At 31.0% G+C, this 24,950-nt stretch overlaps 2 protein-coding genes across 4 annotated transcripts in view; one reads left to right on the top strand and one right to left on the bottom strand.

The window, feature by feature from the left end:
- LOC109538354 (monocarboxylate transporter 2) overlaps positions 1-24,950 on the bottom strand; it is a 163,262-nt gene that overhangs the window by 68,860 nt on the left and 69,452 nt on the right. The gene's annotated exons all lie outside the window — the stretch shown is intronic.
- Positions 3,900-24,359, top strand: LOC109538355. Of its 3 annotated transcripts, none has more exons than XM_019905568.2 (4): positions 3,900-4,053; positions 4,120-4,259; positions 4,320-4,777; positions 23,603-23,799. In XM_019905568.2, exons 1-4 carry the CDS (start codon positions 3,997-3,999, stop codon positions 23,782-23,784), a joined length of 837 nt encoding a protein of 278 aa, XP_019761127.2. In that variant the 5' UTR covers positions 3,900-3,996; the 3' UTR covers positions 23,785-23,799. The 3 variants fall into 3 exon arrangements, with proteins under 3 accessions (XP_019761127.2, XP_048519659.1, XP_019761126.2); XM_048663702.1 differs by having other exon boundaries at positions 3,906-4,053; positions 4,114-4,259; XM_019905567.2 differs by lacking the exon at positions 23,603-23,799 and adding an exon at positions 24,145-24,359 and having other exon boundaries at positions 3,910-4,053; positions 4,114-4,259.

Genomic DNA, 24,950 nt, shown 5'->3' with positions numbered 1-24,950 from the left:
CACTGAATAAAATGTAATTCTGTCTGATTTTTTTCCCAAAATAACTGAATCATCAATAGCCCTTGCAAAATCGCGGTTTTTGAAGTAGGTACCATTGGCTACCTCCTGTCCTGGAAAACTCACTTAAAAGCATTATTTACACATCAGTTGTGCGAAAAATGTGCACATATTGATAATATTTTTGGTGAATTTTTAAAGGGGGGATAACAAGTCGATTACGAAGCAAAGTATGGTCGATTGTATCGGTATATAAAACAAAATTAATTGCGCCACTAGAAGATCTACAACAAAATAATCTGAATTATTTTCTAAATATGACCCATAATCTACGAAGTCAAAAATGTTAATTATACGATAAATGAGTACGTCTCAAAAATCTAAAAAGTAACTAAACATTTTGAAGTAATATCCGGAATTTTTTAAAAATTACAGAAATTGTGATTGAATTAGAATATGAAATTATAATTTTACGGAGAGATTTAATCTTACAAGACCGAAAATTTTAAGAACACATTTGGAAATGTTAACCGAGAAAAATATTCCAGCATAAGAAATGTATCCAATATATCTAATTATCCTACTTTTGGATCTTCATACCTATGTGAATCGATATTTTCATTTGAAACGAAGAAATATTAAACAATGTTTTGTCCTGACTAATTATTATTGTCTTTGTCATGATATGCACCTAATTACGGTTTTTTTCTATGTCAAAATAACTTTATCGGTAATGTTCGACGCGCCCTCGCTACATCACTTTGTACATATTTGGCTTATACACTTAGTTACCTTTATAGCGCCTTCGTTCTCAATTTATTCAATCAAAGTGATGCAGTCAAATTTGCAGAAAATTGAAAGGCAAGCTTTAAAAAGCAAAATCTAGTACGTTAGATAATCATTTTAGATCGCCGTAAACTCGCACTTTCGAAGCCAAATATAGCCAGCGAATATGTTGTAAATGAAGTTCGACGGGGTTTTTTTGAAATGCAAATTCACGGTAATGATATGAAGTGATTGAGTTGATCTATGCCATGGAATATGCCATTAAACAGGAATTTCCAAGGAGTTGCGTTATACATTTTATTGAGTTATCAGAAATATTAACTATTTTTGGTTGATTGTGTTAAACATCTCGTTTTCAAAATGCATCAACTGAAGCTTTCTTATATGTTCTAATCAGCTATTTCGGACTTTAATTTAGAATTGCACTCATTCTTGACTTATTTCTTTGTTTCCATGTAGTCCGTGTAACTTATTTCGCAAAGCGCATATTTCTCTTTAATTTCCAATCACAATTACCGCATCAGTTGTATTCATTTGCGTAATTTTCCTGCATTTATGTTTAAGTCTTATCGCAAAAATTCATTTCTCTCATTCGTTGCTTTTACCATTAATATGGAATATATTTTGAGAAGCATTTAAGCTGACCTTTGTTCTCAAAGAACTCCATACAAAAAAATCGAAGAAATATTTTCGATTTGGTCGCAATAAAAATAAATACAATTTTGGTAGATAGAACGCGATAAATTAGAAAACATTTCACGTATCTTAATCCAGTTTATAAGTATTCATTGAATAACACCGCGTGGTTTTTAACAAAATTTAGATAAAAAAATTTAACTTTAGCCATCAATTCGCCATAGCATCATTAAAATACATGTTTTTGAATTTAACTCTACCAATTCGTCTTGTTTTCAGTTTCATTGCTAAGAAAAAGAATAGAAAATTAATTGAATCTTTAAAAGGGTTCCTTCCTTTGGACGGATACGTCTGCCCCAGAAACGACCCATAGCGCCATTATTTTCAGACTAACTTAATTTACAAACGCAGAAAATTAACGGATTATTAAAAACATTTTCATTCGTATCTTTTAAATTATATTCTTTCTTTCCTGGGTTTCAGTGAAGTAAAAATGTCCATATCATTTATTTCATATTACGTTTCGGCGAGACAACAGCGCCATCATCAGATTAAAATTCGAAATAAACCCATAATTGGGAAACATCCCATTGAAATAAATAGAAGTTGCCAAACCTGATTGAAAAACTTAACAATATTTCTCAATACAAATTAAATTATTTTTATAAAATATACAACCTAAGGAAAAACGTGAACGATAAGAAAAGCAAAAGCTAATGGAATTAAAAACTTCCTAACTTTTAACTAGTGCTCGCTAAGTTCCCTGAAGCTTTCTGTAAAGCTCCCTAAAGCGATTCCTGCATTAAATTTTCTTGTAAATAAATTCCATTTAAAACGCAAATAAGCCTGATTGCAATTTCAATACAGCTGTTTAATGGATTTTATTTTACTTTGAACGTTCAAAAAAGCAAAAAAGATTTGTATACTGTAATGAGAGCAGGGCGGCTCATTCATCAAGTTAAAAACCCCAATTTGATCTTTAACTTTTGACTGATTACGGCATTAATTAATTAAATAACCAGCTAAAGTTCAACTTTTTGTCAATTTCGGCTACAAGTTGTACTACAAACTGTAGCACAACACACTATGCATAATTGTGTGGAATATTTAATACGTGAGTTTCTTTTCCTCTGGAATATTGAATATCTATTTTTATTATATATAAATTCCATTAAGATCAATATAAATGTAAATATTGCAGCCTAAAGGTATTTTGACCAAACTTTCATTATAATATTTTCAGTTTAGATTTGCCAAATTTTTACTAGCTACGGATTGAAGTTTATTAGCAGAATCCGTTTATAGAATTATATTTCTTTACAAGAACACAAAATAAATAAAACAGAGGCTCTAAATAATGTTTTATTAATTCAAATTCTATTTGAAAAATGAGTATATAAATATCGAAAACTGGTTGTTTCAGATTCTTCCTGGCCCATTTATTAAAATAAATGTAAAGCTTCTATCTCTAATTTATGGAAAGTATCAGTGTTTGAGAAATTACAAACTAATCAGTTTCCATCCGCTTGAGTGCAAATGTTCAAAATTATCCCAATCCCAAAAAATATATTTTTCCATATATGAAATTAATTTTCATAAACACCTTTTTCCATGTAGGTTTCTGATCATTTTTCTGTTAATTACTTTATTTATATTTTTAAATTAGAGAATGTAGATGTTAGTAGCATATAGCGTCTATTTTCTGGCAACATTTGTGAATCGCCTTGGATGCATTTTCAAAAATTTTAAAAATCTAAAACAAAAGAACTAAATAGCATGAAATTATGAAAGTAGTGTAGTAAATATGGTTTTGAAAATTCATAAGAAAGTAAGAAATATTGCTATTTTCTTGTAAAGAAATTATAAGCAAAATTGTTATTACATGAGCCCATATTTAAGTCCTGGAACAATATAAAAATGGCTAAACTCTATTTTGAAAATAAAATGATAAAATGTTTAAAACAACCTCTATCACTCTGTATATCCTAAATACTTTCAACTTAGTAATAAAATAAAATGGTAATATATATTTCCTAATATATTCCTACCTAAAGTCGTTTCACTGGTTTGCAAGTACGCTGGTTCAGGCAATAAAATGTAATTTTATTAGGATTTAACAATTCTCAAAGTGATAAACTTTGCAACGCAAACATGTACTTTTATTCCTGATTTTACTTTAGACCGGGAAAATATGCTAAAATTTGGAGAAGTAATAAGGTAATAGAATTCATGAGTTTTCCCGATACCAAGGCGGTGCTCTCGAAGAACTGTTTATTTAGAATCTGCATATTGTCGTATTAAGATGCTTTGTATTCGGTTAACATATTTTTGCCCGTTAGGAAATATTGTGAACAATCAAAACAATGTCAGTGTTCAGTTCAACTGAATTTCTATCATGTAAAGCTTACCCTAACATTTTCTTGGCTTCAATAATGATAAAATGCAAATGTAAGGAGAAAACCCAGTATTTTTCTGCAGTTGCTTGGTCTATATTTCACTATTTCTATTTCACAAAATAAAAATCACTATTTTCTCAGTTTGGTCAGGTTTTGCTTAGTTAATTAAAGCAACTACGAGATGACTTATGCATTTCTAATGCTGTTGTTGCTAACAGGATTAGCAATATCCAACCAGGTATGCACAAAAATTAAAATTTGTTCTTTCCTTCTAAATCATTAAAAATTATGTTAAAAGTTTCAGCATTTGAGTGAATTGGTGCCGACAAATGCTGAAAATCTTCCCTTTCTTGCAGTTCTTTATCTTGCCAAGTCAAATAACTATTCTGTTGGTGTTGTTATTAGCAATAAGTACGTGCTGGCTTCAACGAATCCATCTGCAGAGTACGTATTTAACATAAAATGTTTAAACTATTCTTTCTAAGACATTGATCTGTTCTGCAGTTATTCAGCTGTAACTGTATATCTAGGATTTGCTCATAGCCCAGCTGACAACAAAAACTATCATTATTCCAAGGGATGTCGAATTATTGAAGCCAAAAGTGTTTTATGGGAGGAAGATGTCGGATTAGTAAAATCAACTGGTTCTCATATAAGCGAACTGGTTCTAATCGAGCTTGAAGTTCCAGTAGATTTTTCCGATACAATCCAACCTGTTGTTTTGCCTGCCAGAAACGATTTTACTCTACAAACAGGTGCAAGCTTAAATCTCACAAAGTTTAATCTCGAGTCAGCTAATGGCACGCCAGAGTTTGCGATAGTTCAACTGCGAACTCTGCAAAAATGCAAGTTGTTTTTCGGCAGTACTTTTGAGGAAACTGAAGAGTTCTGTATAAGAACGGCCTCTTCAGTTCGACCAGCTCTCGATGAATTTCAGTTCAGTCATCTTCCGATCATGTTGGGTAAGCAACTGATAGGACTAGGTCGTACTAGTTTAACTCCTGCTATATGTGAAGTTACCAGTAAGAGCTGTAGTAGGCATCAAGTGTACAGAAATTTAGGACCTGTTGTGGATTGGATCTATGAAAACTCTGATATCGTGGTTAATGATTTTGAAAATTGAGCAGAAAGCTGATGTGTTTTACTGCTAAGGGGTGGTTTCTGAAATTTTTCTGTTACTCGCGTAATTACTGGGTCTCAACCATACATTTTTTGATTTTCTGGTGCTGGTATTTCTAAAATTCGTTCTTATTTTAGAAATTTATATTATTTACAAATTAATACAGAAAAAGCTTGACGTTCAATTTGTATAGTTGTAAAATTTAGTTAATAATGTATACGTTATATTTTTGGTCATTAAGCAAAAGTGTGTATTCTAACTATAAACGTGGGAAAAAACCGATTCAAGTACAGTTTCAGTTACCTTCCAACCCTGCTATGAGATGATTTTAACGTGTCATACAATTTTTTAAAAAAGTTAAGAAGTGTGGATTTATTTTGTTGATATTTAAAATAATAAATTGAAGGAAAAATACATTTCTCCAAAAAAAGAGCTTTTTACGCAGAGCTTTAACCACTCCTTGGCACTGTTTGGGTTCATTTGAACAAAACCTTAAGGCACATTTTTATGTAGAATTAATTTCATTGCTTCGAACTAATGTAGCCTAAAATGGGCATTTTTTGAGCTGATCGGCCCATCCATTTGAGCGATTTTTCACATTTTGTGTTTTATTCAAGTATTCGTTACACCAATTAAACTTTTGCATTTTCAATTTCAATTCAAAATTTAATAAAAATGCACGTTACATTTACAAATTCCACGTCAAATAGTACCCAATTATTTTTTCACATAAAGTATTAATTAATGTCAGAAGTAAATTTGGGAAGTATTTTATAGTATATAAAAATCACCCTGGATTTCTCAAACGGTAGGAGTTATAGGCATAAAAATGAAATACGAGGCTCATGATTCAGGCTTTTGTGGAAATGAGACTCAAGCCCTTAGTTTCCAAGTGTCAAATTTTGCCCATTGTGTACACGTTATTAACATATTCCTTTCATTAAAATTGTAGAAATTATTGAGAGAGCAAAAGAAATTATAAATAAATGCAGAAAAAAGTTTAGGTAGGTAGTTTTTAAATAATGATATTTCCGTCCCGTCCGGAAGGCCTAAGAATTATATTTTATCTGTTTTTTTCAAGTTTATGCGCGTAAATTTGATTACGAAATTTACAAAATGAGGAACACTTGAAGATTGATTTCTGCATTACAACAATTAAGCCAGTTTAGTTCTGGTAATATTCAACTAAATCTGTCATAGTTTGAGCCGTTGTTGGTGCACTTTAGAGACGTTTTGTATTTTTTGTTTTTATGCTTCTTAAATGATTTAATTAGTATCAATTTGAGGAACTCAAATATAAGAAATACAAACAAACCAAGTTAAATAAAATAATTATGCCACTAAGATGAATTAGTTGCGTGAAGTCATCTCAATTTTACAACGAATGATTGGAGATTTTCTTGCTATTTTTATTTGTATTGCACCTACCGATTTTACTGCATATACAATATAACTCACGTCCTCAAGATATAAAATGTGAGAACGGTTGCTCTTGCAGGTGGCTGTGTGGACATCTTTTTGCTGCATATTTCTAAGCACGTAGTGGTGCTGACCTAAATCATTATTTTTCTGCTGTTGTACTTTAGATGTCGAAATCCAGAGAAAGAGAAGTGACAGTGTTGACCCAAGCATATCAATGGCTTTTACTGAAAAGAACCGATATAAAACATTGAGTGCTCTATAAGAGGAAACTGAATACCTCTATCTCGAATATGAAGTAATTAAAATTACATGACAAATTCAACACTTTTTCAAACTTTACATAATTTTTAGCTTCGTTTTGCTGCTAATGATGAGGTTCATCCTGATCTGAATGTAAGAGAAAAAATTGAATTTGAGTTAATTCTATAAAATGATTTACGATGACAAGTTTAAGTGCAATTAATCCAAATTTTGCCTAAAATGATTCAGAATATTAAAACCTTATTAAGCATTACTATCTGCACTATTTGATATTGCAAAATGTAGATATTTTCTAATTTTACTTATAAATTAAATTATTAATATTTTTACACGTAATTTTTAAAATTAAATTGCCTATTGAATTAGGTGAAAATATGGAGTGGTGTAAGTGAGAAGTGGAAGATTATAGGGATCGGTCTATTGTGTATATTTTTCCAACATCTTGCAATTTTCAAAGTTTCTCAAAATTTATATCGATCAACGGTGAATGATTTAAATTAAACAAACTAATGATACTGTTACGAAGCTTTGATTATAGGAAATGTACGTTACGAAGAATCTTTATCCACAATTGGGATTAGTGTTTGGAACCCCTAAGATTGTAGCAATTACTTTCTTAAAAACTTAAAAATCCCGGAAATAACGGTATTCTGAAAGTCTAATTAAAAATTCATTTTTATTAACTACAATATAATACACTTGAACGTAGAATGCAATCAAATTTTAAATATCTAGGTTTTTCTACGGAAATTTTATGCGTATTTTTTTATTAGATAAATCAAGCTTCTTATAGATTATTTAACAGTAATAATATTTTGAACTAGTTTCAATGTACTAGAAATGTTTAGCTGTCAAATTAGGACTTTAAAGATTTGAACCATTTTTGTAAATTCCTGCCGATAATAGTTATATTTGCCAGTCCTAAATTTCTTCGATATCCAGTATTAATAATAACGGCTTATTGAAACTTACACTTGAAAATGTAACGTGAAAGACTCTGCTAAAGAAAGAACAGTAGGACGGTCAATTTTGAAGAAGAGATTCTTAACCGACTTGCAAAATGAATCTTTGATTCGAAGTCATAAAATTGCAGATTTGACTCGAGCCGATTATCGATCGATTTTGTGGCAGCTTCATCAGCTTGTGGGGCTACACAGTTTTTCACGTTTTCTTCCATGGTAAGATAAAACCAGTTTCAGATTGGATCGCATATTCTACAGTAGGACTAATATCAGCTTTAAGGTCTTGGGAATAATGTGCAAAATGTCTTGGATTTCACACATGCTGATCTTAAAGCTTCATAAGGCAGTAGCGCTTTAGAAACACATTTCTGGCCATTGGATTTATACTCAGTTGTCTTTCATTATTTCACTGAACTGTGTAAATCACCCAGCATAATTAAAATTAATGCGACATTTTTTGGGTGAAAAATATATACCGAAAAGTATTAACGTATTTATAGCATTTTCACCTACAGCTGCTCTTGAACTAATGAGCAAACAAAATGACTCCAATTGGAATTGAAACCAATGTTTGCTAAAATATTGAGCACATTCTACAATTATTTTAACGGGTTTGGTTTAATCTGCAAATTTATGTACTCTGAATTAAATTGTAAATTTAAATTAAAGCTGTAACGAAGCTGAATTTTTCTGCGGCATAATTCTTATTCCAAGAAGCAACAGCTCTGGCCATTGGAGCACAAATAACAAATTACTTTCGGAAAAGTTTTCTCCCAACTGTTCCGATTTGAATAGTCGAAAACGGATAGCCAATGCTGGTTGAACTTTGTGAACGCGGGCAAAGGAACAATATTGATATTGGGGAGTTAACTGGCGGTCAATATTCTACAGTGAATCCATATTTACTTTTGAAGCTATTCTAGCATTTCCGCTCCAGTTCAAATTCTACCTGAAAGAAGAGAAATATTGACAATTAATCTGGCTTATTGTACTAATACCTCTAGAAACACTGATAAAAGTACGAAAATATCCACTCGACTTTCATTCATTTCGTGTTATGAAATTCCCAGCAAAATACAGAACTCCAGTTGAAGTTGAGTTTTAATGAACAACCGAATTATTTTTCTCGCTTGCTTTTCTGGAAAATGGGATCCGTAATTTTATGTTTCAGTTGAATTGATGGTATAGCGGTATAAACAACGTGGATGCTTTAATTTAATTGGACCGCAGTTTTTCCACATGTTCACCAGCTTTTCACTTAACAGTTGAGATAATTTGCAGTTTCATTAATGTAGTGAAATTCGTCTGTTCCCTGTAAACAACAATGATCTTTTTTGAACACTTTTGCAGGAATCTATCAAACATTTCGAAATAAATCTAACTAAGAGTGACTAGCTGCATTTGCTCTGTAAACTTTAGATTCTTGATGCCAACTTTTCTAAATAAATCATTCCAGTAAATGACTGGATATTTTCAAGTCTTACAAATTTAGCAACCAACTTCTCATGTGCTTGCTTTTTATAAAATATCTGCTTTGTATGTGTGTCAAAAACATTTGGTTCACTTTTCCCAATTACTCCGTAGGTACGTGATGTCACGTAGACACACAACATAAATTTGAAAAGTTCCGGAAAATATTCCTTATGCTTATTGCATAAAATTTATCCCGTATTTCATATTGCTTTCTTTAAATGAGAGCGGAAGAATTCCGGCAGCTCTATTTTTCTCACAATTAAATCGCGCGATGCAGTTGATAGCTAATATGTCGATTTTGTGACCTAGTGCAGGAAATATTGATGAATAAAGGATAAAAAAATAATTTTAGTACTTTATACAGCCATATACAGAGTAGAAAATGAATGAACAGGTTAACTGAGTATCAGAATAATAAATATTTCTACATTAATCGCAAAATTTCAGCAGTCTATCTGGCTCATCTTCAAGTAGCTCTTGAAAACCTATTCCATTGCCAGCTAGTGAATATATTCCAGTAAAAATTCTCACTGTCTTCATAATAACTTCTTCTTCAGTTGTACATGTTGAATATTTGTTTTGTGTTTAAGGAACGAAAAAAGCTGATAATTTTGTGTTACGTAACTCAAATTGCATATTTACATTTTTGACTAATTTAAAATATTTATCAATGTTTTCATTCAATTTCATTATATATCAATGTGGGTGTCAATTTGAAAACTACCCATCCTTAATATCTTTCCTGCAATTTAAAATATGAAAAATCGGAAAGACCCAAAATTTTATTTGTAAGGAGGACACTAGGGGGTTGGAACAAGGAGGCTAATTCATTTAAAATGTCTCCCTTACTCTTTTTTCATATTTTCAACTGCCAGAAAGATACTAAGCGTGGGAAGTTTTCAAATTGACACCCTGTTTAATCTATTCCATGCTGTCTGTGTATTCAATTGTTCTGCAAAAATTACAGTACCTAAAAACAAAATTTATGCATTTTTTACTCTTTAGTATCTCGAGTTTATGACCAGCTAAAAATAGAATTAACCGACTAAATACCCCGATTTAAATTACGTTACATTCTGCAACACATTTTCGTTTAGCCTTGTCAGTTTATTTTAAATTTACTACCAACATATCTCTTTTAATTCATATATCGCTGATTTGTTTCGCATTTATCCTATTTTAATCCCCGTACAGTGAATCACAAGTTCTCGTTCATCTCATCTCCAAAAAAGGGCATTTTAGAGTAATTAAAATAATAAAAAACAAACGGTATTTCTATTTTGCAATTAGGCAATTAACGTATCGATAACATGTGTATTTCGGTGCAGATCGATGGAAATAATGCTGGATTGCTTTGGCTTTCGACAATGTTATAAGCTTAAATATAGAAATAGATTGCCAATCAATAATGACTACAAGCTCGGATATAGCATTATTGCAAGGTCCGGTTTGTGTATTAAAAAAATTTAAAAAAAATAATAATAGGATGTTAAGTCCTTGTATTTTTCATAGCTTTTATCAGAGATCTTTTGCATCGCAATTCACTTTTTATTTTCAAAAATGACGCACAATCAGGTAAACTCATAAATCATGTTTAGTAGGTTGCAGCGACAAGTACTGTACTTGAGTAATGGAATAATACTCGAAATAAGCATTGAAAAAATTAGCGTTGAATTGAATTGGGGTCAGTCAGTTGAGTCAACTAAAAATGTATATAAAGGAGAAAAATAGAAGTTCAGATTTTATAATAAACTAAAAGATTTATATCTTGGGATCAGTTGATCGGAAGACCAGAGCAACAAATCTACCAAAATACTACTGTTTGGTTACAAAAATCCTGACAAATACAGTTTTGCTATATCAATCGTATATACAAGTGTTTGGGTAACAGAGATATTACTACAAAATAACAGTAATTAAATAGTGCCTAACTTACTCGTATCACTCCAAAAATCGAAATTGTTGCTTGAAACAAGAAGATGTTTTTGCCTTGTTGAAAAAACTTGTTTAATTGATTTTTGATTACGTTTTTTTGTTACGATTTTTGTTTACTATTTGATAATACACTGTTTCCAACAAGTTGGATACAGTGTATTATCAAATAGTCCTTATCATCAGAATGTAAAAGTTTTTAGTATAACAGTCATCAAAGCATTCACTAAAATTAGCTGGTATTGAGTGTCCATAAATTTTATGCATTTACACACTAGCTAGTTTTCGATGATTTTATCCAGTGTACCATACTCACTTCTTCTGTTTTTAATATAAAGACTTAAACATTTTCATCATTTCATTTTTCATCTCCATATCAGTATCCATATTCTTAGCAACTTAAATATACTTTTTTTTGTTAGTAGTTTGGTGTTACTTTCTTCTTATAATTTCTTTGCATTGAATTTCCAAATGTATTTCATTCCAAAATACATATAAAAAAATATGAAATCAACCTTGTCTGACTTAAAAATAAATTTTGCGACATCTTTAATAGAGCATAGGATTATTTTATTTAAATATCTACCGAACTAGATATTGTTTTTAGATAAAATCAATAGTCAAATATATAGAATTGATATAACAATAAACATATATTGTAATTGTTGCATAAAACAACATTCCTATTGTTTGACTATATTTTTCTTGCGTTGTAAAGCAGAAATTGACATTATTAATTTTACATTAGTGTATGATTCCCACTGATAGCTTCCAGTTAGCGTTTAACATAAATACCTTCGACAGGCAGAGATGAAATTAGCTCATTTGGCTAATTGGATTAGCTGATAATGTAGGTACAAAGTTTAATATCGGTTTAAGATATAACAATATACACATCTTTTTAAGTTTGTGGATTATTTCACGACAAATTCCCGTGCTGGCATTTAATCCAATTTTTATGCCTGCACATTAAACACAACGATGAGTTTTAAACCCAAATAAAAAAATCACTAAGTCTAGTCGTATTAAAGTTGTTTGATAATGTATAAAATTTCAACTACCTAAGTAAAAACGTTTAGCAAAAAAATTACAATTAGTCAAAATCAATGTATAGACTCATTCAAGTACAGAAGAAAGAAGAACTAAGCAACTACATCAAAAATTAGAAAAACAGATTATCAGCACATTCAAATAAATTAGCAAAAAAGTTACTACTTATACAATAAATATGCAATATCTCCTCTATTATTCACACACTCGTATTAAATATGTAATCACCTTTGCGATTTTTGACAAAAAAGAGCGCTCTACTGATGAGCATACACTTATAGTTTATTTCTACGTTAAAACTTTTACTTTTTGTCAAACTTTTAAACAAATAAAAACTATTCAAGGAGATGAACCATCAATATTAACCACAAGCTCAGATAAAGATTTATCTTGAGTCTCATATACTTAACTTGCAAACAGACTTACAATGTTGTTCCCATCAGTAATCTCTTGCAAAAAATATCCTAAAATTAGTGTGCAAGTAAAATTTCTTTAAGCGTAATTTAAGATCTTTTATTTGCCAAAAATTGCACACAATCAGTTGATCTAAAATAAAACGATAAATCATGTTGAATGAGTTACGGCGAAAGGTATTGTGCGTGGATAATGGAATAAAAGTGAAACTAAAAAACTGAAAAATGCGGCAAATTGCATTGAGGTCAACGATGTAAACTTTAAATATTTATGGAGAATTTATGGAGAATAGTCAGGAATTTAAATTAAATAAAATCTTTATAGTATTTCTTTTATATCAGTTGATAGTTTACATATTTTTTGCACAAAAAATAGTGCAAAATAAGCCTGAAATAATTAAAAATAGGGGTAGTAAAAATGGTATTAAGTGAATTAAATCTATATGTATAGTAGTTGCAGACGTTTCGTTCTACGAAATCGTATGCAATAGTTTGAACAGCGAATACGCCAACACTAGATTACTTTCTGTAAACAATATCAAATTTTGTGTCTGTTATGAGTGCTTTTACAGTTTCTTCAAGATGATTTCATTTCATTTGAGAAAATGGGAGAAATTCTTCGGATACAGAAATAATAAAACAGAATGAGGTCTGATTTAATTTAAACATCCACACCCTATTTTAGCAATCAAATCTTTACATCTAAATACAATTTCTAGAACAGGACATTTTCGTTGGCACATTAAAAACATCGTTTATATCAATACAATAAATTTGATAAGTGCAGTTGGCAAACACATACACTAATTGAAAATACGAAATCAAAACCAGTTAAGCTGCGGGAATATTTAAAATTCTATATGAAATGCATAAATGCATTATTGGAGGATAGCACGTTAAAACGTTGTCTGTGATCCTGGACAAACCATTTAGATTTTGAGCTGTTTTGTCTCAAAAAAAAAATAATTGCTAGCGATTTGTGTTACAGATTTTCAGCGGCTGGGATTCGTCCGAATAATTGCATTTTTATTGTTTATTGCGATTTAATTGCATTATTGGATGATAGCACGTTGAAACATTGCGCGTGGTCCTGACGAAACCAGTTATATCCCGGGCTGTTATTATAAATTAAAAAATTTCAGCAAATTATATTTCTTCTAAACTATTCGTGTTCTTTTAGCTATAAACTATTTGTGTTGTATTCTATCATTTAGGTACATGTTTTCTTACAAACATTTGTTTTACAAAAAAAGACATTCTTCCTAACACGCATTTCTTATGGTGCGTTCAGACCTGACAAGCCGAGCTCGTACCCAGCCTGCCTCGCAGTTAAATTCCTTTGATATTTTGCCTAAACACCAAAGAAACAAACTCAACATCAAATAAATTTGCCGCAGATTAGGCTCGGCTCATTCGGTCTGGACGTGGCATTAGACATATCGCTCTTTAAAACCTCTATGTTTTAGAAATTGAAGGGCTAAACAATTGCTATTTTCTTTTGTCTTGTGGTTTTCGATTTTCGATTGATATTTTTCAATTTATTAACTTTTTCGTATATAAATTAAATAGCTTCTTGTAATTAATACCAAAAAATTAAAAGCTTCAAAAAGAGGCTCAAAAAGATACTTCAATAAAAAAGGCTTGGTCGTGAAGAAGAAACGTATGTTTATCTCAAACCCTCCAATCCGAACATTTTGGCAAATATGCAAAATACACCGAGTGATCGAATGAATCAGACTCAACTTGTTCTTCTTTCTTTTATTAAATACAAACACCAATTCATTATTAAAAAAACACAAAATTAGTGCATATTTTTAATTAGTGCACATGTATCCATATTTTTTTAATTATCCAAATGTAAAACCGTGTATATCATATTTAATAAAATACACCAACACCACTTTCAAAGAAAAGAGCTCACATGCAAGAGGCGCGCTAAGTAAAGATAATCAGCTTGGAAAGATAATAACCCAATTTTCGACGAAAGTAAACCTAGGGGAGACGGTTTTCGAACATGAAAATGGAACAAGCGTACGTTTCGTAACATATGGAAAAGATATAAACTTTTCACTAAAACCTGTTGACATAGAAATTTTCGGCTTTGTAAGATGTGGCAGTTGGCAATAAGTTTTGTCGCAAATGTGGGATGCTACCGATTTTATTTTCAACAGTTTGCGACAAGATGTATTTTTATTTTTCTTACCAAACGTTCCTCATTGCCTTTAAAAAGAATTTGTAAAATGATATTGTTTCACCGAAGTCCAGACAATCAATTGTACAAAATGTTTTCTATTTTATCTAGTTATACGCAGAGAAAAATCAAATTGTGTGTTAACAAGAAATCAGAATTGCATAACGCCGCTAAAATTAAAAGCCAACAAAATATTTTCTAAACCTCCCATCCTGCGGCGTGATGGCTGAAAGCCGCAATTTCGTACCACGCAATTTAAACATTATAACTAAAAATAACTGAGGCTGAAGTTAAAGGGGATTTCAGGGAAAAATGTCTAGGCTTTGTCGGTTCAACGTGAAAGTACAATATGCGGAAAATTATGTAAACTACGGTTAAAAAAATGTCCGTCGAAGTCGTACCAGTAAACTCCCATTTGCAAAATCATCTGTTTCTTTATCGTTGAATGGGTTCCAATTGAATAATGAATTAGTGGATAAATAAGCTCGTATTAAAATAAGTGAGATGATAAACGTAAATTAATGTTTTCGCTTTACTCAACAAAAATACTGCAAATTTGCCTCATCAGACTGACACTGAATAGAAGTAGTCGATTGTGAGAAATTTGAGAAAAGAAAGGACTTTATTCTAATGTTACACAGAATACTACAAAAAAAATCAAACAATGTAAATTTGTTTCTTTTTATTGTTCCTCACCTATCTTAATTTTCAAAATAATTTTCATGCTTTCAACTTTCTGAGCCGAAAGTTCAATTAACGAAATGGCTAGACACTATTTCAATTCCCGACATTTACAGCTTTGCTCCCATTTTTTATGCTTAATAACTCTTGCAGTTGACATTCTAAGACAGTTCTTTGATCGATGCATGAATTTCCAAGTGAAAGTTACCCCCAATTTCGTGCTGCCTCCTAAATCAGATGGCTTATAGAAAATTCTCGCTTCGTCTAAGACCTACATAAATCCCAACAGAAATCCTACCTACAAAGATATTTGTCAGAGTGAAAACTTTAAGACTAACAAGGTCTATTGTTAGAGGGATCCAAGCTTGCCCCGAATATTTTACATAGCTAAAGAGCCACTCTGGACCTTATTTGATTGAATCTTGATCCGTTTGTTTCTTTCAAATGGTGGTTTGAAAGCCGAATCCCAACTCATCTTCAACGCATTAGATATAAATTTATATTTCAGGTCCCTTTTGTAGGGTAAATCGTGCTTTGTGTGTTTCATGTTTGTGAGCTGTATTCACATTAGCACTCTATCTTTTTTTGCCTACAGAAATAGCATTTCGTTTCTGAGGAAACGTTTAAAAGATCGATGCAAATGTTCGAAGTAACTATATATCTGGTTGAAAAAGTTCTCAAAAAGAGAATGTTTTTTATTGATCTGTTAGAGATTCAAAAAAACACACTACGTGTGGTCAGAAAGGTTCTTTAATTCATCTAGTTAGATTATACATATTAACAAGTTGTAGTTAGCTAAAGATTAAGACCGTTCAAAATAGAACAGCATTTTCAATTTTCGTGCAGAGCGTTTTTGAATAAGCTCCGTTGCTTTCTTGCAATGAAAACGACATATTTAACGCAACTTGCTAAATTTGAGCATTTTAAAAAAATATTAATCAGCCTTTCCGAATTTCACAGAAAAAATTAAATTTTTAAACGTTCGGTTTATGAGCACTGATAATAGTTTGCGATCTGAGAAGGTACTCAATATGCATATATAGAGATCTCGAGGCTTTAATAGATAGTTTAGGTTGATAGTAGCAAACATTATGTAGATTTGAAGCATTTTGAGAGACCAATGAAAATTTTGATAACAATCAAAATTTAGGTGACATCTTTTTTAGCTCAATTAATTGCTGTCGAATAAAAAATATCAGCAAAACAAAATGTAAATATAATACTTAAGTCTATAATAAGGAAGATATAGTCGGCTAAAAATCAACACTGGTTAAAATAGGATTATTTTTACCCTTTTATAAACTCTCTTCATCCGAAGACTTTAAAAATATATTTAACATCGTCTCGCAATTCCAGACCAAAAAAGTATGTTCTCAATAATGCGATTTTCTAGTAAAACTCTTGTAATGAGAAGACTTATTTATGGGCAAGTTCAAGATACCATTGCTTTAGAAATTAAGTTTAAAAACTACATTATGTGTTTCCTACTATCAAAATGTGTTTCCTACTATTTTTAGTACAGAGGTATTTCTGTTCTCCCTAGATACTTTTTTTTGAGTGACGGTTTTGAAGCAGATTTATTTGGCCAAATATTGTTATTGACAAAGAAATGCACTCTTTGAATACCAAATAATTTCCCACAATATATCCCAAAAAAATATTACCAACTTTCTTTTTTACTCAAAGGCTTAGTATTTTATTATTCTGGTAGAAATTATAAACTTACGATTTTTAAGGTTTAGATTAGCTTATATTCAGGCTAGAAGCAGAACTATTTTAATACTCAATTGATGATGGCAAACCTTAACTATTTTAATATTATTTACTTTCGTTTGTTCCGAAATGTTGCTTTTAGCATATACAATATCGCAATAATTTATTTTGCTTAGCTCAACTAAATATTGTTAAAATATCTGTTAAAATATATTTTGGAATTGGGACAACCCCAAAGAAAAGAGTCCAAAAGCTTCAACTCTGGAGATTTTTTCAGGTCAATTGACGTTTATGGAATGCAACGATTATTCCAATAAACCGGTTTAGGTTTGAAGGTTTTAATGAATAATAATGGAATAAGTGGAGATAATGGAAGTTAACATTAAAAATAATGAACAGTAAATACAGGATATAACATTTCTTTAAAAAAAGCTGAAATTACTCAGCAACATGTTTCTTTATAATAATAATTGAATAAGTGGAGATAATGGAAGTTAACATTAAAAATAATAAAGAGTAAATACAGGATATAACATCTATTCAAAAAAAGATGAAATTAGTCAGCAACATATTTCTTGATGCATTTTCTCTATTTTATTATGCAATAATTTTCGCTATTCCGACAATCATAGCACCATGAACTCAAAAACTTGGAATTAAATCTGACAAATATAGACTTTTTTCCACCAAACTGTTTAATTTTATTATTACGACATTACGACAATAGTTCTATATGTTTGTCAATCAGCATAATTTTTCATAGAAACAAATTTAATGTTAATAAAGGATATTGTGTTTATTATATTCAAATCTGAAAAGACCGAAACCATATCCAGTGAAACGCTTAGGCCCGATTTAATTGAAACCTGCTCAAGCATCGAATCCTAAACGGTTTTTCTGAATTTCACAGAATTGTAATCGGGACTTCGTCTTTTTATAGTCCATAAAGCGGCGGAAATTTAAAAGCATTCGTTAATTTATTCCACTTTTAGAACTCGCTTCTCTTCGAAAAATATCCGGAAAATTTCTTTTAATAGTTTACTGCAGCTTCCATTTAAATGGAAGTTAGCTTTATTCTAAGAAAAATACGCCTGTCTCACATTGATTAACTCGAAAGTGAACTGCGAAGTTGGGAAATGAGGCTTGAGCTGAAATCTGAGAAGGTTTTGTCCAAAAAGTTTGTGAATTACTTTCATGACTGGGCTTGAATGGAAATAACTGACTATTCAGTGGATTTCAATGGCGATTTCATTCAATGTGTCAGCAGAAAGAACTATACAGGACCAACCAGAAAAAAAAACATGTCAATTTACTACTGCAATTAACACAAAGCCCAAATACATTTCAGCCGTTGACTTGGTAGCTTTTGGGAATGTAAAGTCACTTTCAAAAAACATTTAGTTTTTCGTCAAAAAAAAATGGAGTAAAACTTTTTAACTGTGTAACTGAACTGTAACTGTTTAAGTGGTCTAAAGCTTTCTACAAAAGTTTAATAAAAATGCGTACTAACTTTCCAATAAAGGCAAATTTTGAGTTCAACCAGACGTTTTGAAATGTATTTGGCAGTATCAGCACACGGAAAAATTTTAAAATAAAAAAAACAGGGAACATTGCCAATCATTTGCATATGTTTCTTGAAAGTATATACATATGCATTCATCATTCATTCATTAATGATGGAAAAATACATAAACTTTACAACCTTTTCCGACTCCACTTTGATCATAAGTGATCCACTTTGATCAGTTTTATATCATAAGCAGCCGGACAACCAAAGTTCAAATTAAAGATCAGAACAGATCAGTTTTGTCTTTAAAATCTCTCGTAGTCTTCAATTGACCCTTAATAACGTTTCAAAAAAACTATTTTTAGTTGCTATTATTCAATATTATTAAAGCTCCCCATTATGTTTCTTAAGCTGATCACTAAAAGCTCACTGTACCGCTAAGCGTTTTGCATAATCAACACCAAATCTCTCTTCGTCTTTTTTCCCGTTTTGAATTCGATTTTCCGCTTACCCGACCGACAAACTACACAAGGGCAAGTACTATGAAAAACCCAATAGAATCTGACCCTGGGTGTGTTTATCGGAAAGAGTGCCGTTATACGGTCATAGACCTTATTTGTTATTTTCCTGTTTACTATGTAAAAGCAATATGTGAAAGCGACCGTTTTAATGCAGAGTAACTTAAACATATTTGGCTTACTTTAGCCCAGTAATAAAATAAGTTAAATTCCTTGCTAAAAAGGGTTTAAATCGTTTTTATATCCTTTGTATATTTTTAAGAAGTGTTATATTTTTTCTTAAAATGTTGCATTTTTGAGTCAAATAACTTATTGATTTATTAGAAGTATATGCCGTAAATATCAGTTAACTTAATTAAACATCCTCATTATTTTATACAAATGGAACACGCATTTTCACACTTCAATTAATTTGGAGGAAATGCGGACATAAAACGAGCAAAAATATTCGTTAAAAAGCACCAGACTGTTTTACTTTTAACTCGGAAGAGTCATGCGCTTAACCAAGAAGCTACTTCAGCCAGTAATTATTTTCCACGTGATGATGTTTGCACTTTCAGTAGGAGAATAAAGTTGAGCTGTAGAAAATGTGACTCAATCTCTTGCATTTTTTTGCTCGGGAATGTACATCGAATGGGACAAACGTTGTTAATTAAGAAACTCACATCCGTCATTAGCTTGATATATCTATCTGATCTTCAGTTTTTTTGTCAAATAAATAATTGTGAATGCTGTTAAATCCTTTCGCAAATGCTGTTAAATCCTTAAAAAGTCAATGTAGAAACAAATTCAATATTACTAGGCTACGACGATTTACAGCGGTTTTAAAATGCAAACGAAAATTAGTTTTTTTCCAAAAAAATGTGTACTTAAAAACCATTTTTCCTTGAAGTAATTGTTCCTACTGTTTTGTGATTTACATCTAGCTTATCATATCAAACCCTTAGATTTGTGAATTATTTTTTAACTTTACTTCTGTTTTTGAGCAATCATTGGAAAATAGTTAGGCTAATAGATCACAATCAAAGTAAAGCTTTCAATAAAATTTCTTAATCACTGTTTTTCATGGCCCTAATCTATTTGGAATGCACCGTACTATTATACTCTTAAAAACTATATTTAAATTAAAATATCAGCAAAAGAGCAGATAAGTTTAATGCCCAAAAAGTGAGCCTATTTCAATTTAAAATTGTGTGATTATAATTATTCAGAAAAACTAATCTTTGTTAAACATTAATGGTTGGACAATCGTTACAAATTGTAGAGATTTGTCGACGCTTTCAGTAATTTAACTCAGTTGATGAAGAAGTTGAAAGGAAAATAACTTTTTCAGATAAGCTTGTTAAAGAGACTAAAAGAGGATAATTGATTTGTTTGCTTAAAAGATTGAATGGAACATTATTTGTTTGTAAAAATATTTAGCTACGTTCTGATAGCACAGCACTGAGAGAACGATAAATCCCATTTCTTAGAGCGTATTATTTTACCTTCAGCATTTACCAAAGGACGATAAAAAATGTTTATTGAGCAAGTTTTAACAAAATATAATTGCTCTGTTCGGCTGCAATTTCGAGACATATTTTAATTGACTATCGTTTACTTGAAAACACATTTTGAAAAGGATAGAGAGACACATTTGAATTTTCTTTTCTGGCCATACGAGTCCGACTATAAACAGTTAATTTTTGTAACAAAATCCTCGAATTTCTTGAAGAAACATTGTGAAAATCTAGCCAGTTCCCGTGCATTAAAAAAATGAATGCTTTTCATTATGCTCGTGTCGATAGTGAGTTTTAGAAGCAAAATGTGACTGACAAAAATGCACATTTGGATGGTTTGTCCCCACACCTTCTCAATTTTGCCACTTTTAATTATGTAAATATTTTATTTCTCTGGTTATTTTTGGAATAAATTGTATTTTATTGTGAAAATGTCTTATGTTCAGTTGAAATGTTGCTGCTATCTCTATTTCAGTTCCTTTTTCGAATTTAGAATATGAACGTCGTAACTTTCTCTTGAAAACTGAAAGCGAATCCAGAGCAAGCAAACAGTTTACCTGATAAATAAGTAATATAAAACGAAACGATAATTTAACATACAGAACCTTCAAATTTCTTTATTCTATTCCGCCATTTTACACTTTATTAACTCATCATCAAAACTCTTACTTACAAAAATGAATTAACGTGAAACCACAACTATTCAAAAAAATTGAAATTCTGCATAATGCACAGATAGTTAAACTTTTAGCTTAATGCCTTTTGTCTTGAGTGTTTACCTTTTTTGTAGAAAATGTCACTACTTCAGTTTAAAAAATATTCTATTACTCTGGCATAAAACGTGTTATGCTGCAGCAAAAATAAAAGATGTGAAATGTGAAAATGTGTGAATGTGAAAAATAATAGATTTACAAAAAAATAATGGAAGTTTTGAGGCAAACAATTTTCCCAATTTTAACATTTACAACTACAATACAAACAGAAATAAAATGAATGTTTATGTTAAACAAGAATGTAAAATTTTTGAAGCACCAATTATTTGTACAAATATTTGGCTTTAGGATGTATAGGTCATAAGTACACAAATTAAGTAGGTAGACTATTCCGAACAAATCAGATGAGTTATAAGAAGAAAAAAGCAAATTAAGGCAAAGCGGTGATTAATCATCACACCCTGCGTATACGTTTTATAGTCCGCAGCCACTGTTTATCTCATAATTCAGCGATTTTACTTTTTGTCACTTTTCTCTGCGTTTGGGCATGCATAGTTTGCCAGTTGGCTTAGCAAATGGCCAAATAAATTCAGCGAAAAGACTCGTTTTCAGGAAATTTACTGTTAACAATTTTTCTGAGCTTTTTGTGAGGTCCATTTGCGTCAGATAGTAGCAATATTATTTGGGGTCCTGCGGAATGACACCGTGTGCGAAAAACCGTGTAGTCATAATTTTTGCTTGGCATTATCTGATTGATGGGATTTAAACGATCTAGAATATTAGGGAGCAATTCTAGATGTAACTGTTTGAGTAAGCAATGAATAACCTACAACAAAACGAAGAAAAATTGAAATTTTAACACAAAAAATAAATGTAAACTCTGAAGTGCTCAATATATTATAGATATGTGTCTCTCAAAGCTTCATATTATTTAAATAACAATCCTACTAAATTTAGTTATGTAACTGAATTAACGATTCCCAATGTAATTTAACGACAAATATGAATATTTCTCATATACTTAAATTTTCCCGAAACAAAAACGAACATTATCAATAAATTACAGCACACACAAACATATTTGTTTGTGTATTAATAATAATAAATCTAATATTCTGTAGGGGATAGAAAATGTTTGCATAGCACATAACGGACGTACTTGTAAGCAAACCGGTTATCTTGAATAAAACATAGTAATAATCGATTAGAAAAGCGTTTATTTATATCAGAGAAATACTTTCTCTAAAACAGTTTGGGTATACAATTTAATAATTTTCATTAAAGTGTGTTTAAATTTCGGTCATTTTTCGAATGCATAAAATTATAAACAGCATGCTTTGGTGAAAATGATCGGTAATATGTAAGCATTCCTGACCATCCATTATTTTTCGATATAATTGTATAGTATTTGTGTTTGAAAGTGACAAGCTCTCAACAATAAATTACGTGAAATGGTTAAGGTCCATTCAGCATTATATTTCGTGATATATGTTATCGACTATAAACGTTGTTACATTCATCAATAGTCAGATGACCAGCGTTGTTCGGTGGAAAAACAAGATTGTTCAAGGAAAAAAATTAATAAGAACTTGAGTTTTAATCATTTTGTGTTCTCTGGCATTATGGATAATGCTGCCGGAGCTGTTTGTCAATTAGTTCCCGGATGTAAGATTTGAACTGATATTATTGTTATTCTAAGAGATGCAGACGCTCATTAAACTAATTTAACTAGAACTTTGTTAAAATGGTGGATTTTTCTACATTAGAAAATATATGAGCGTCAATTGCTAAATTCTAGAGATAGTTTTATATTTGAAGGGCTTTTCTTAGAAGTTGTTACTTAATGATCAATTATATGATAATTAATAACAGTTTCAATCTGTTTTCTCAATCAACTTTAAGCAGCTAATTGGTGGACGATTTTGAAAACGATTTAAAGTATGTAGTTTTATTTGGAAATTGCTTATTTATTTAATGAGCTTTTTAGCGCATGCATAAAATGTCCTTTTAAATTTTGTATACTGTTATAAGAAAAACTTGCATTTATTAGCCAAATGTTTTTATATGCCAGACAACGGCATTCATGCGTAACAATAGATAAGCCAAAAACATGATATAACCTATTTAAAACAATTTTAAAGGTAGTTTTGCTGATGAAAAAACTTATCCACATTAAAAGTAAAGAACATGAATTTAATTGATATTCTTAGGGCGGTAAAAGCGAAATCTAAAGGAATTTTTCACAGAAAACTGTCCCTCAAATTAAACTCTAATACGAATTTAATAGACCTGTCTACTTTCACGAATCATTTTAGACACTTTTTCTGTACAGATTATAGAGTTCCTCATGCTGACTTATGCCGAAGATACAACGAAAAGAACTCCACAAAGCGGAAGGCGCATGCAAAGAAGAAAAACTCTCCCGCTCTTCCTGCGTTTTACATAATAAATATATTAGAGGGCTACCCTCGAAGCTTTTTATTAGGACACAACACAGCCGAACAATATATTTAAATCGCTATTTCCGACTATATTTCATCATGTGGAAAACCTGCACATGCATATGATCCAGCTCTATAAATCATTTTTTAAGAAGGAATTGGTCGCACTGTATGTTTCCTTAGCGTTTGCAGTTCCAGTAATACAACGCTAGTTTTGAAGAGGTGCATCTAATAACCTATAGAAAGTTTTGGTTTCCACAATAATTGAATGTTTTCAATATTTTTTAAATAAAAATCCTGTTACAACCTGAATATAGCAAATAATCGCAACAAATTCGACCGATTGTCCATTCTTAGCCAACGAGACCCAAAGGGTTTAATTTTCACTCAACCCCTATGAGTCCACAGGAAATTAAAACAATAATTATTCCAGCCCATTCATCTGCACGGCAATTCCCAATATATAGTAGCAGCATCCCTCGAGAATATACTATCATCTAACGGCTCTAACTGTGACCTAAAAGCGTCCTAAGTGGATGGAATTTGCAAAAGTGATGCCGGAATTCACTTAAATTCAATATCCACACCTTGAAAGGTGGTAAAGGTATGTGGTTTGGGCTAATATGAGGAAGATAATATACAGTGCGTTTGGAAATGGGTCACTAACTTAATTGCTTTAGTGTTTTTTTTTAATAGTTATTAAGTGAGTAAACTTACACTAACTAAACATAGTGATTCTTGAAATAAGTTCACTGACTAAATTGCGGATAAGTTACACTAATTAAAATAATTTCTGATATGTATTTCTTCGATCAGTTTTGGTACTGGTCTAAAATTCTTTTGGTTTTTTCTACTGGCCGATATTACGATCCTATGATTGTTACGTTTAATTGAATAAAGAGTCAAAACATCGATCACTTTTAGAAATAAAAAGTCTTTTTTTTAGAAATTTAAACAGTACCAAATTCGCTTTCAGAAGAGACCGAAGAATACGTTTTCTGGACGCTTATGCACACATAGTAGCTATAGTATACAGGGTTGCTCATTAGTGCGTCAAAGTGCGATATCTCAGTAAATATGAAGTTTACAAGAAAATTCGTCCAACAAAAGTTTTTCACGTTTAAAAGGTCCACATTCTAAAATTACTTTCCAATATACAGGGTGCATCATAAACGTGTGGTAGTTACCAACTCTGGTTTTTTAAATGAAACCCCCCTTTTTTTTGTTATTTTCAGATTG

Source organism: Dendroctonus ponderosae, unplaced genomic scaffold (assembly GCF_020466585.1).
Source record: "Dendroctonus ponderosae isolate FM_Combo_2020 unplaced genomic scaffold, Dpon_F_20191213v2 Dpon_F_20191213_2, whole genome shotgun sequence".
Taxonomy (NCBI): domain Eukaryota; kingdom Metazoa; phylum Arthropoda; class Insecta; order Coleoptera; family Curculionidae; genus Dendroctonus; species Dendroctonus ponderosae.
The sequence above is the reverse complement of the archived record's forward strand: the minus strand, read 5'-3'. Positions and strand labels throughout refer to the sequence as shown.